Here is a 15,068-nt window from a genome sequence, read left to right on the forward strand (position 1 = left end):
AATTCAATAATTTACAATATAATAATTACGATCTATAATAGTTACAATCTAATACAAAGCGAATTTTTTTACAGGATAAATAATGGCGTGCATTACTTTTTTAAAAAAAAAATAATAATAATTACACTGTTATAATTAATGTGGAATTAAACTGATTTAAAAAAATATAATATGTGAATAACACTACGTGTATAATTACTAAAGTTAATTAACTATTCAATTCTATTACATTTATTTACTCTTTAATGTAGGTAATTTAATAAAAAATATTACATACAAGTAACATTATTTATAGAATTGGTATCCATCCAAATCCAAACGATGATGTCCAAAAAATCAAACAACGATAAAAAAAAGAAAAGAAATAAATGAATATTAATCAAAACCCACAAATAAAATAAATAATGCATAAATTAACAGAAAACATTAATTTTGTTATTTTATAGTATAATAAATAAATATATAACCACAACAAAATTATAAACTTTTATTGTATTTTTATATTAATGTATAAAAATGGATTTATAAATTATGCTGATGAAATGGTTGATTCATTGAGGAGGGGGGAAATATTATTCCTTTTATGGCATTACATTCTAAAAATATAATAAATAAATATGATTGTAAAAACATTAATCAACAGATATCAAGCTACATGGTTCATATAAAACACTGACTCATGCCACAATAAAAATTTGTCAAAGCACAATGGTGGCTTTTATCACTCCAGGTACAGATAGGAAAGCTTAAATTTAAAACCCAGGCAGAATCAGGCAAGACTGGTCCCAGGTGGTTCAATTCTCTCATCAACAGTAATTTGTTGTTTTGGGTGTGGCACAGCCAAAATAAAGAATCAGTGACTTGTGTGTTTGTTTGGCTAGTATACTGAACATGTATGCTGGACTCAAATGTGCAGCTGAAACATCAGCAGTAGAATGGGGTAGCACCTAATGTTCTTCAATATTTAACATTGCCTTGTCTATGGCAAAACACAAAATACATATGTGAACATACATAAGTGACAGCTAACATTGCACACATCTAGTTTGAAGCTACTGGACACACAAAGCTTGCGATCAGTAGTAGATTGTTAGCTGTAATGTTGTGATCAGGATTTAGCTTCTGCCACATAATCAAAGGCATAATTAATTCTTAGAGACTGGTCCAATTGTAGCAATACCATTTTATGCTAGTAAAGGGAAACTGCCTGTTTGCATAAAGAACTCAAGCCAAAAGGATCCATTTTAGTTTAATTATAGTACATAATATAAATATGATTTTAACATTTTTTTAATACTACATTGCTTCAAATTACTTTTTTTAATTAATAATCCATATTTTTTCTTATTCTACATTTCTTTTTCATTTTACTAAATATACAAGAGGTTATCTCTAAAGTAAAGACCATTTCATTGTAAAAAAATTTATTCTGAAAATTTTTAAAATATTTTTTATTTCTCTTATACTAGTTCTCTATATAATTGCCACATGAATTAAGACATTTATCGTTGCGATACACCAATTTCAATATAACCTCGTCATATTATTCTGCCACCAGTCCATTTAGCCACTGATAACAGCATTTTTAAGTTCATCATGACCCGTGAATTACTTACCACTCAAAAATTCTTTCAATTTCCCAAACAAATAGTAATCAGAAGGAGTTAAGTCTGGACTATATGGTGAGTGATCATAAATTTCCTATCCAAATGTTCTCAGTAAATCACATACTGAACCCACAACATGAGGATGTGCATTATCGTGCAGCAGAACGACGTCGTAGGTCAGCCACCCATGTTGCCAATTTTGAATAGCACACCGTAACACGTAGAGTTTTGCAGTAGGCTTCTGCATTTATAGTCATTCCATGTGGCATGAAATAAATCAGCAGTATGCCAAACCTTTGTTGGTCTGATTGGTGATTGAGAATGACACCATTCACTTGACTGCCATTTCCTGTCTGGTATGTAACATGAAATCCATGTTTCATCGCCAGTAACAATTGAATTAAGGAACTCATCACCTTTTTCTATATAGCGCATCAAAAATTTGAAAGCAGATCCCATTCGGATTCTTTTGTGACATTCCATTAAGACGTGCAGCACCCAACGTACACAAACCTTTCTGAAGCATAAATGGTCATGAACAATGCAACTGATAACAGCTTTTGAAATATCAGGAAAAAGAAGGTCAAAAATTGTTGAGCGACAATCTTTTCTGATTTCATAATCGACGTGTTTCAACATGTCCTTGATCATTATCAAAGGCCTCCCCAAATGTTCATCATGCACATTAATTCTGTTATTTCTAAACCTTTCACACCATTTTCGGACGTTTCTTTCATTCATCACATTATCACCATACACAGTAACCGACTGCCTATGAATTTCAGCCGGCTTAATGTTCTGATAGTTTAAAAAACATATGACTCCACATATTTCACAGTCAGCGGCAACATCAATTTTCCTATCCATTTTATAATGTAATAACTCATACATAATCAAAGATGCTACAATGCAACAACTTACAGACAATACATTACTAGCATGGCCATGAATATCAGAGGTTCACCAACCTTAAGAAAAAAAATTTCCCAGCAGTCTTTACTTTAGAGATATCACTCGTATAAATTTTTTTTGTCATAGATAAATGGTTACAAATGAAAAATGCCAAACAAATCATAAATCAAACTTAAGACCTTAGATATACAAATTAACTGCTATATCAACTTAGGGCAAGCGAGATAACACTATGTTCTTTGAAAATAGTATACAGTAAACTAATAAATTTTCTTTAAGCAACAATATTTGCTAGGCGATTGAAAGACAGGTCATGGCAGATACATATTTATACAATAACTGGTTTCTCAATACTACCTCCCAGTTACTGAAAGTTGCAGTTTGGGCAAGCCAGAATTGCAGTAAAGTTCAGGTACAACTCTCTACACAAGCAAGAGATGTTACACTTGGCTATATACTCTGATTCAACAAGGCTATCCAAAATACCAACAGACTTCTTTGAATATTACAAAAATCAGTACTTTTATTTTAAAGAGAATATTGAATTGGATCTTTAACCTCTGTTACTTCAGCAGAGAACAAAACTTAACCTACTGAACTGTAACAGAGATGATAGATGATGCTGACCGTTGCCAAATGAACAAAAAGATTGGTTAATTGATTAATTTACATGTTCCTATTTTGTTTAATAAAGAAACTAAAAATACTACTGCAGTTAAAATTGTAAATATTCTCAAATGAAAAATGAAGTTGATTTAAAGGAATTTTAAATTTTATGTGAAAAATATGATTTTTAGTTTATTATACTGAAATTATAGTAGCAGTTTGGAACTAAAAGCTAATATAAAGCTCATAGCATTTTTCATATGCATGAAAATGTTCTATTGCTACAAGAATCATTAAAATTGACTTTACAAAACAATAAAAGAAAACATCCTTTAAAAAAAGGCTTAGGATTGTAAAAATGTAGTTAAAAATTAATTTAAAAATATAGGACATTCATTTTTCATGTAATATATATTTAACATCTTAGTTATTCCCCAGATGTTAAGTTAAGAGTTCTGAAGATGGCAAATGCTAGCCTACCCAGATGGGAGGTTCAAATTCAATGCTCAAACCAATTATATTTTATTCCTAACACCTCCTCAATACTTTCCCTAGCCAACATTCTGTAATCGGGTTCTAATCAACAAACCTTCTTAGTTTTGTGATCTCAACATTTTGGTTGTAAATTGAGAGCTGCAACTGGTGTGGTGAAATTCATTTTTTATTTATATTTAATTACACAAAAGAAATAAAGAGCAATAATTAAATTTTACATAAAACCAGGGAAAACAACTAGCAAAATATTTGAAATGTTTAAAAAAATACCATATAGTGAAGGATGTTTATTGAGAACTGAGGTTTGAGTGACGTAAATGATTCAAAAAAGAGTGAGCATCAGTAGAGAACAATAAACAGATAGGCCATTCTTTTCTTCCTGAACTCAGAAATCAGTATAAGTGATTCAAAAGATGTTGGCAAAGATCAAACTTTGTATATTCATATGTTAAAATAAATAATGTGATTAAAAAGAGACCGAATATAAGACAAAGATTTAAAAAAAAAAAAAGATGTCAAAGATTTAAAAAAGAAAAAGTCAACACACATTCTTTCCTTATTTGTCACACAATATCCATGCTGATATATTTGTATAATGCATCAGAAAAAGAAATCAGAATTTTTTGTTGAATTCATTAAGATAGTCTATTACAATAGAAATTTTTTAAGTGATGAAACTTAGTGCTTCATATATGATTTAACACATATACAAAATCATTTCAATAAAACATCAACATACAACTTAACCGAGACAAAAGAAACCAAAAGCTCAGGAATTGAAACTGTAATAAATGAGTAAAAAAATAGCTGATTGCATTTTCAACTCCAGACGACAAGTGCTAAGCTCAAATGTTCTTTACTTTTTGAATGACCCTAATAATTATGTAACTTATAATGAATTTTCAATATGCATCATAATTCAGAAAGCTGAGAAACCAAAATCCTACAAATGGAATGTTCTTTTAACTGGCAGTTCTTTACCATATGCCATGTCCTTATATTTAGGCAATCTCACAGAAAGAAAGCAGGTAGTATCGCACTGTGAATCGGGTATGTAATGATTTGCGATTTGCTATTTTTGGATATTTTATTTAAATAAAAAGAAACTATAAAACAATAAAATACTGATAATTCAAAGAGACATAGAATATAGTATTCATTTCTACAGCAGGATACATTTTATGTAACCAAATCTGACAACATAAAATCATCACATGTAATAGTACCTGATGACTCAAACTTGTAAATATTACAATTACAACACTCAGAAGAGTAATATGAATTTAATAAATATTCAACTGAACAATGTCCATTACCCGACCAAAATGCCTGACATCATCTTATGATCCTTGGATTAACAACATTAAGTATCAACGATTCATATTTTCCCCGATCGATGATTGAATTTCACCTGGGTTAATGAATGATCCATAGTTACCACTTTTTAATTTTTGAGAAATGAATGAAATGAGGTTATGCATAAACCTACAGTATCATAACAGTATCCCACCTTTTCTGCGATGTAATCATCATTTCCTGTTTACAGCCATAGTAGTTACAGTATGTAAACTATTTATTGCTATTTCATTCTAAATATGCTCATGTAAAGATATTTAGATTAATTTGGATATATGCTGAGAATAAACAATCAGTGCATTGTCACTTTATGACAAGACAGACACTGTACGACAGGACCCACACAAACTGATATTACCATTAGTCTAAGGACCAAAATTCTACTATAACTAGTGAAATTTAGCTTATCAGTCCAAAATGATAGAAGTGTTAGTTTAAAAATAGAATGGAATGATGATGCTTTCCAAACAAAACCCTCACAGATCTATTAAAAAAACTGGCTACTGATCTTGAAGAAAAGAAAAAGCATTTATTTAACCACAACCATAATTTATTAAAGTTTTGATCAGTTTTACTGATGTTAACATATTTCATTTTTTTACACAGAATTTGCAACACATCTTCAATAAAATTTTAATTAATTAATTAATTTTAATTCATTGACTAACACCAGCATAACATATATGGAGCCTCTTGAACAATCCTATTCACAAACTCCATAGTATATTCTGAGTTTCACTATTTCGCTTATAACATCCTCCATTGAACAAGTATACTGGTTCAATGGCATATATGACATACATACACACTATCCTAATTTGGCACCCAAGCATTTATTCTAGTCAAATATTTGTTTTTTATTTTTGTGGTTTTGTTTAGTTTAGCTTTTTCAAAAATTAGCTAATAAAAATATTTTTAATTTTGTTTCCAGTAAACTATTTTTACTATAAAAATGACAGTAAAGGTATACATTTAAAAATAATATGCGTTTTGCATTATTATAAGAAAATAAATGCACTTCATTAACAAAAGACAAGTCAGTTAAATTAAACATTTTCTCACTGCAGTAAATAATAATTTAACAATTTACTCGCTAGAAAAAATTATACACTTTCATATAATCCATGTAATGATATTTTACCAGTCATGATGAAAAAATTTTCAAAGAACTTCTTAGAGAGTAACAGTAATATTTCTTTTGGTTTTACAATTACAGGCCTTCTAGAACAATACTCGACCCACACTTCACCACCAATCAAACTGCTCCCAGTCACAACAAACTTGTCCAATTAATATTTTCAAATGACCCTCCTGTTCATCAATCATCACCACAACAGTACCTGGAATTACTGATATACAGTATTTTTATTAGCCTGGTTAGTTTTTTGTCATCAAATAAGTTGTTTAGAATAATAATAAAAAATCCAGCCAATATGAATGGTGTAATTATTTAATCTTTTAGCATGCACCAAATTCAGAAATGAAATTTAATTTCGGAAAATATTACGTTAATATTTTTAGTTTATTGCACGTTTACATTATTTTTTTTTAAAAATAATTTACAATTTGTTTAACTTGTAAATTTTACAGATGTATGTATCTATAGTAATCTGTTCCAATATTTTGAATATACACTGGCAATTAACCTGCTTGCATACATATACCTTTCTATATAAGGGTTACAATAAAAAAAACAAAATTTTTACACTTGTAAAAAATTGTTCAAAATTAAAATGAATGAATGATTTGTCGCACGATCATAATTTCATATCTCAGTATAAAAGGAAGTGGGGTACTTACGTATTGACACCACCGCAGCTACAGCTTTATTTAAAAACAAAGTAGTCAATCGTATTTCGGTGGAAAATGGGCCGATATAGAGTTTAACATAGATCAAAAGTATCTTTATTAATTTTAATAAACGGTTATCTATATTTATTTATTTTATAATTAACCAAACTTAACCTACGCTCGCTAACCTTGACTAATTAACAGGAGTGTTTTGATTATTTAAATAATAAATAATTGCAATAATTACTGAATTTATTAAATAAATACTCAAAAACTTACAGTGTTAATTAGTCAAGGTTAGCGAGCGAAGCAAGCGTAGGTTAAGTTTGGTTAAATTATAAAATAAATAAATATAAATAACCATTTATTAAAATTAATAAAGAGACTGTTCATTTCCACTGAAATCCGATTGACTACTTTGTTTTTAAATAAAGCTGTAGCTGCGGTGGCGTTAATACGTAAGTACCAGAAGTGGTGCACAGTGGTATACCACATATTGTACAGACTACTGATTTTTCGTACTTGAAAACATAAAATTAACATCATTCAAACCCAATAATTAAAATGTGATTAAATTACAGAAAAAAATTAAATACATAAGGTGCCAGTGTTGTCATATTATGAAAAACAGAAAAGAATAGCCAATGAAAGAGCTAATATCCCCAAACATGTCTCCTTGAATGTGCAGACACCAAGAATTTTTACTATATTAGCATATATAATATGCAACTTGTAATGCATAATAAAACTGCTTACACCAAGTTGGAATTAACTTGAAGGATTAATTAGCTACAATAAATTAAAAAAAAACTGTTTGAAAAACATTAATAAATTTTAATTTAAAAAGAATTGTAATAATAATTATTATACCTGCAAGTATTCCATGATGTTCTATTACAACTGGTTTTTTTTGTACAGCTTCATCTCCTTCAACATCTAATGAATCTTCTGGGGTTCTAATGCGTTGGAAATATCTTTTCGATTTAATTCTTTCATCATCGTCATCGTCATCATCATCATCATCATCATCATCACCACCACCACCAGCTACAATCCTAGGAACAGCGGCACTTGTAATATCTACAGATTCAATGACTGCAACTGTTTCAAATGTATTCCTTCTTGAATATAGTATTGATGATTTATCGCTTGAACCGTCACCATCTACTGATACTCTGAGGGTAAAATAACAATTACAATTCTCAAAATTAGTATCATAAATTAAAATTCAAAAATACAAAAAATAATAAAGACTATAAAGCGGAAAACATACAAATATTTTTACTTTTCCTTAAATGCAAAATATTAAAACCAAAGACAAACAGTTAATACATTTTTTCTTTAATAAAATAATTATTTTATAATTATAAATTAGAGGTCATTAAACATTTCAACAAAAACCAACTTCTTTAATTTTATCAACATGTCTTTTTAAACACCAAGGGAAATTCACTGGACATAACTATGGTAGAAAAATAGAAAGGGTAAAATAGTTTACTTATCTGGGAACAGTTTTTTTTATGAGGATTGGAGTATGGTTAAAGAAATAAGTACAATAGTAACAGATTTTATCAGAGGGTAAGACATTTGTTCTGGGACAAGGAGGTATTTTTGCAATATAAGAAAGTTACATGTAAAGCCTACTTTGTGCCAATTTTTACCTAAGCGGCAGAAACCTGGACAGGTGGTAGAAAGATAGAGAGTTGAGAACAGACAGCAAAGATGAAATTCAAGAGAAACAACAGAAAACTTTTATTTCAAATTCGATGGCAAAGTGGCAAAAAAAGATGACTGTGGCAAAAAATTTAAAGTGCCAATAAATAAAAATAATTATTCAGTAATAATCCATGCCAAAGGAGGAATAGCGTTCATTCCAAATGTGATGTTAAATTGGAAAGTTAAATCTTTTAAATTTCATTAAATAAATTTGCTTGGAAAGACAGTACAAATCACAACGAAAATATTAAGATAACATAAGATAAACAATATTGTGAAATGGGCATCTGAAAAATTAATTTCCAATCTTCCTCTACACTCAGAGGTAGTATGCCCCATACTGCAACTCATTAGTCTGAATTCTAACTCCAAGAAAAGTAACACAGTTAACTGGTTGGAAAAAGGCCCATATTCCATATACCTTACAGACACTAAAAACAAAGTTATATGAACTAATTAAGCTACATAAAACTACAGAATATTACATGAACTTTTAGAAAAACATGGACATCAGGTTCTTAAAATTCTTCTTTACCCTCCTGATTTGAATCTAATTGAGAAGGTTTGAAAAGACATATAAGTGAATCATAACATTTTTGAAGTCGGATGTTGAGAAATTAATAACTGAGAATAATATTAATAAAATAATAGAGATGACTGAAAAGTATCAAAAAGTAAATAAACTGAAGCTAATTATTTAAAACATAAACTGTTAAAATTAAATTACAAAAAAATGTATTATATATGTAGACTATGATTGTGTGAATGTTCTAACAATACTCTAAGCGAATGTTCTAATGAAGATAATAAATTTGCAGATGAATTGGATGAGCATTAACCAAAGTTTTGTTTTATTATTAACAATACAAAATATATGTAAAGTAATATAGTATAAAATAATCAAGAATTTTTTTTTTAATTTTTAGATTTTAAATTTATTGTTTCTGGAAATATTCAAAACAAGTTTTTATAATTATTGCTTAACGAAGGCCTAACGGTGAGGTATGTACTATATTACTAGAATATTATTTAGTAATAAATTAGTAGTACTATTATTATATTAATAGATAGGAATGTTATTTTCTTCCATTAGTGGCAAATAGTTAATGTTATGGATATAGTAGTTAAGATGCCTTCAGCCAGTTCCATCACAAGTTTGTACATTTGTCTGGCACATTGAATAGCCACAATGATAAGGTTTGTTTCCACCATGTCACTTATTTTTTTGCAAAATTCATGACTTCATTGATGAACCTTCTGTTTATATTTAACTTTTTGCATAATATTACTTTTGAGGCAATGAAAATTAATAATTCCTAAAATAACACCAGCTTTATCAGATACTTGGCATTTTTTTTTTTTAGGTAATATTAATTAAATTTTTCAGCTGCTATTTTAATCGTTTTGCATGTTTTTAATCACTCTGGCAACATGTTTTTAATCACTCTGGCAACATGCAAAACAAATCTAAGTGATTAAGACAAATCAAATGCATATAATCTGTTAATTTGGCTATGTTTCTCAAAGTTTAAAAGAAAACACATATACAGCACGTATATGTGTGCACGAAAGCACATATATATATGTGTGTGTATGTGTGTGTGTGTGCGTGCACGCACACATGCGCATTATGCCTAGATTAAAAATTCTATAACTCTTTTAATCAGATGACTCTTTTAATCAGATTAGAAATAAAATAATAATGATAATACCTTGAAATATCAGATCCTCTTCTATTGTCAGCAAACATAACAGGTACAGGAAGTGATTCGATGTTAAGATCTTCACACGCAGAATCTCTACGATCAGGTAATGGAGATATAGATGTTAAATTTGATATGCTTGGTGTACTAACTGAATTCATTATGGTGCTTTCCTGACAAACCTACAAAAAATAAAATTCATAAATTATCAATAAAAGTAGTAGAATATTGGTGCAAACAGAATATAATAACAGTAATGGTATTACCATTACAACAACAATTATAATAAATTATTACGCAATGACAAAAACAAAACTTAGATTAACAGAATTCGAATTCAAAACACGTAATATGAAAACAAGCACAGCAATATACAAAGGTTAAAACAATTTAATGAATTTAAAGATTTTAAATTACACCAGTGTCTAAATTCATAGAAAAAGCTCAAAAATCATTCATAAACAGGTAAAAATCTAAAATATTGAGAATTATTAAATGGTCATCTGCAGATACAGGAATAAATAAAAAAAAAATTACTTATAAACAAAACAAAATAAGTAATAATAAAAAATTAACACTAACCAATAATCATGAAATAATTTTAAAAAGAGTATTTCTACTGGTGTTTATAAAATTAGAATAAAACCAATAATTTTAAATAAAAGGTTACACAATATCCTACAAATTAGTCCAAGTCAAAAGCAGGAAATCATCTAAACCATTAACAAACTATCTAATTTTAAAAACCATCTAAATTTTTTAATCGACTTTCTTAGACTGGCTACCACACCCTGAATAATTGCTCCTTAAAGTTTTTACAGTTGAATGCATCTTAATTTTTACCTTTTTATTTATTTAACTGTTTTTAGAATTTATATTAACAAATTTATTCCATTTACCACTTAGCCTCTGAATATATCAAAGCTATTATCATACTTACATGAATTCACTAACATACTTATCTTCATCCTACCTATTTAACAATTAATTTAGTCAATGATTTAATAAAAATTAAACTTTTATTTTTTAGGAAATTTTACTTCTGTTCTTTTTATTATTATTACCTGTCTAATTAATAGGTGATAATTGTAGTTGACGTGACATGAAACATAAATCATTCTCAAAAATAGCAAAGTAATTCTAAAGTATAATAATATTTCATACCGTGCTTGCTACAAAAATAAGGGTTATTGGTCTCCCCAGAACGCAGGTGATAATCAACAATAAAAATAACCTGTTTTTCACTACGATTAGCTATATATTGAACACCATTACATACAGAAAAATGAAATATGGAGGAAGAGGGTAAAGAAATCGATTAGTACCCTTTTGTAAAGAAACAATATATTAAACAACATACACTTCTCTACACAATCATGGCAATTATTTATAACAGTTGTAATACAGGGTGTCCCATATAAAACGTAACCCAACCTTATATTGGTAGGTATTGAAATAATAAAAAGGCAGGTGTAAATGTAAATAATTTGTATTATTACCATCCATTACCTTACATTTAGAGTAAATGTTGGAAGTGGCTGCCATCTTCTTGAATACAAGCTTCAATTCTTTTTACAGCGTTTCTTGCAACTTTTTTCAAAGTTTGTGGCAGGATATTTAATACAGCTTGCTCAATATTGACTTTCAATTGTTCAAGCGTTCGTGGTTTGTCGCTGTAGGCTTTTTCTTTGAGGTAACCCCGTAGAAAAAAATCCGCCGCAGTCAAATCTGGAGATCTTGGTGGCCGCAAGCTTCGACCGATAACATGATTACCAAAGAATTCCTCAACTAAATCAGAAATTGAATCTGTGTAATGCGATGTCGCACTGTCATGTTGTAGCCAGCAGTGTCTGTCTTCCTCTTCCAAGAGTGCGATGAACTGAAATAAAATATCCTGATGATTAATGCAGAACGATTCTGCATTAATGGTGTATTCGAAAAAAATAGGACCGATTATTTTCTTCGGCGATATCGCGCACCACACGCCCAACTTCTGCGGGTGTAATTGTTTTTCGTGATAAACGTGGGGATTTTCAGCACTCCAAATTCTACTGTTTTGGCTGTTTTCGTAGCCATCCAAATGAAACCGTGCTTCATCTGTTCTTCATCGTTTGGTCGCCCGATGAACAGTTGATTTAGACAAATTAATTTCAATTGATTTGGTCAATTGATCAATTTATTTGGCAAGGCGAGTAATCGGTCTTTGATTTCAGTGACTGTATCTGTATTCAACACCGGCGCAGATCTTTTGTGTTCCTTGTTATTAACAGAACCGGTCTCTCTAAATTTTGCAACTAACCTTAATACCGATGTTTTGTTAGGAGCTGGTTTATCTGGGTACTTATGGCGAAACAAATCTTCCACTGCAATCGCTGATTTCATACTGAAGTACGACTCAACAATGAAAACACATTCATCTAGCGAAAACACCATCTTGTCTCTAGCAATTCACTGAACGTTATGATTGCATTGTTGTTACTATCGGTAGTGTTCTACTGCGTCGCCGCGATGTTCAGATGTTGAACGAGTCCATTTCAGTAGGGGAGTAAGCTTGACTTTTTAAATTTCATGGATGAGTGATTGATGGGTTGCGTTTTATATGGGACATCCTGTACTTTACATACAAATTTCATCAAATTACTCCATCCGTTCCTATTTAAACTTTATGGTCATTAATGGGGAATCTTTATAATGTTTTATTTACATAATTTGTCGTAATATTCTTGCAATACCCAAAAGATACAGCCCCTACAGTCGGGAAATAAAATATTAAAAACTAAGTTATCACCGCTAGTTCTTGAGTCCTCTAAAAAAGGTTGAGATTTTATAAAGAAACAAGACTTGATGATACTGAGATATTAGAGAGAATAGACAAAAGACAAAGGCTAGTGCAAATAAATGCAAGCAATATACGCTATGCTATCAAAACAAACAATTTTTGTAGCGAAGAAGAGTACAATTACAGAATGGATGAGTACAGACATCAGATTTATTAGAAAGGATTATGGACAAAATGAAAAGAGTAGACAAACGTGAAAGGAATTACATTCATGCAGTCATCTAGCCTAGGATATCAAGGTTCGCATACTTTACAGCTATTGGGTTCCTGTATTTATGGAATAAGAACATAAGAAAGGCTGGAATAGAAAATGTGATGATGACAATTATGTAGAAAAAATTTTGATAGTTTAGGCATAATAAGTAAATGAGTAAAGTAAAATAGCATTAAGTACAGAGTGAGCGAAAATTTAAACAACCCTGAATTCATTAATCCTCTTTAGTGGATAATTTGCTTTCAGGTTAATACTAATGGGTGGGTGGGTATTATTGCTTGATTAAGTAGTGATAATGTATACGCAATAATCAACTAATTTTTTTCCTATTTTGTCCATCAGAAAAAAGTGTGCTATAAAAAGATATTCAACTATTTAACATAGTGTTAACAAGCATTTATTCTTAGTTATTTTAAATTGCAAAAATATTCAGAGCCAGGAAGATTTTGCTATAGCTTCTCCTTAATAAAACATATCCAATAAGGCAACAATTTCATACATAGTCGCTCATTTTACAGAAACTGGTAGTGCAGATCAACTAAAATGGTCCAGTTGGCCAACAGTTTTAAACGATGAATTTTTGGAACATATGTCTGTGCATTCTTTGAATGATAACCTCGAAAATCAATAAGAAGGCTATCTCAGTAGATTGGAATATTATATGAGTGTCCACAAAACACAAAGAAATTAAAATTGTGTCAAAACCGCAATCATATCATGCAGGAATAATGAGAACCTGATCATAGAAAAAACTTAATTATCGCAAATGATTTATACATTTTGTTCAAACTAATATTTGGAGATTATATAATTTCTTTAGTGATAGGCATAATTTCATCAAAGTGGCTATATAAACAGCCAGATCAACTGATTACTGGAATGCATAAAAACCTCACTTTTCTCCTTGAGGCTACATTACATTAAGGTTTGGTTTGTGATTTCTCTCAGAAGAGAATAGACAGTCCAATATTTCTTATGAAATATCTGAATGCTACCAGCAGATTATAACTGACTGCTATTATTCATGTAGCAGCAACATTGGAGAGAAAATCCTCTACAGCTATCTAGGTCAACAGATTTATCACCCGTACATTTTTTTCTTTGGGGTTATTTAAATGAAAAAGTGTTCAGAAATAACCCTAGCATAAAATATTTATACTTAAATTATTTAATATTTATTCATTCTTAAAATTTAATAGATTTTTATATATTGGCTTCCGTAATTGTTTTTTTTTCTATAAGGATTGTTCAACTTTTTGCCCATCCTGTATGTCAAAATGGAAAATTAAGGATAGTAGGTAACAGGCAACCCAAAAAAAAAGGTTCGATAGATATTGAAAAAGGGTAAAACAAAAAGAACAAGAAAGTAGCAAGTTTTTTTATCTGAAAAACAAATAGTCACGCTACCACTTTATCCAGTCCAATAAAACTGGAACACCAGTTATAAAAGAAATAGATCTCTAAATTCAATAAACTTAAGTTTATGTTAGTGATAATATTTTTTTTTTTAAATTAATATTAAAAACTATTTATAGCGAAGTAGTAAAGTGGAGATGTAGTAGCCTTTCATCTGGAAGTCTCTAAGTTTCCAGTCAGGTACAGCTTTTTACATATGCTACAAATTTCCATTTTCATATTCCCAAATTTTTAAGCATCTGTGGTGAATTAATTCATCAGTCAGTAAAAAAAAATAAAAACATTAAGCTAAAACAATACACTAAAATATCATCATAGTTATAGTCATTTGATTATATTAAAACTTCAAGTGGCTTATCAAAAATATAAAAACAATTATTTCATTCTGACCATTTATCAAATTACCATCTCTA

General features: G+C 29.6%; 1 protein-coding gene across 1 annotated transcript in view; it reads right to left on the reverse strand.

Annotated features, from left to right (window-relative positions):
- LOC142333319 (diacylglycerol kinase eta) overlaps positions 1-15,068 on the reverse strand; it is a 123,551-nt gene that overhangs the window by 70,150 nt on the left and 38,333 nt on the right. Inside the window, exons 12-13 of the mRNA XM_075380340.1 lie at positions 10,196-10,368; positions 7,638-7,942 (exon numbers count right to left, since the gene is read on the reverse strand). Coding sequence (XP_075236455.1) covers positions 7,638-7,942; positions 10,196-10,368 — 478 coding nt within the window. The remainder of the gene's footprint in view (positions 1-7,637; positions 7,943-10,195; positions 10,369-15,068) is intronic.

Source organism: Lycorma delicatula, chromosome 12 (assembly GCF_047948215.1).
Source record: "Lycorma delicatula isolate Av1 chromosome 12, ASM4794821v1, whole genome shotgun sequence".
Classification (NCBI taxonomy): domain Eukaryota; kingdom Metazoa; phylum Arthropoda; class Insecta; order Hemiptera; family Fulgoridae; genus Lycorma; species Lycorma delicatula.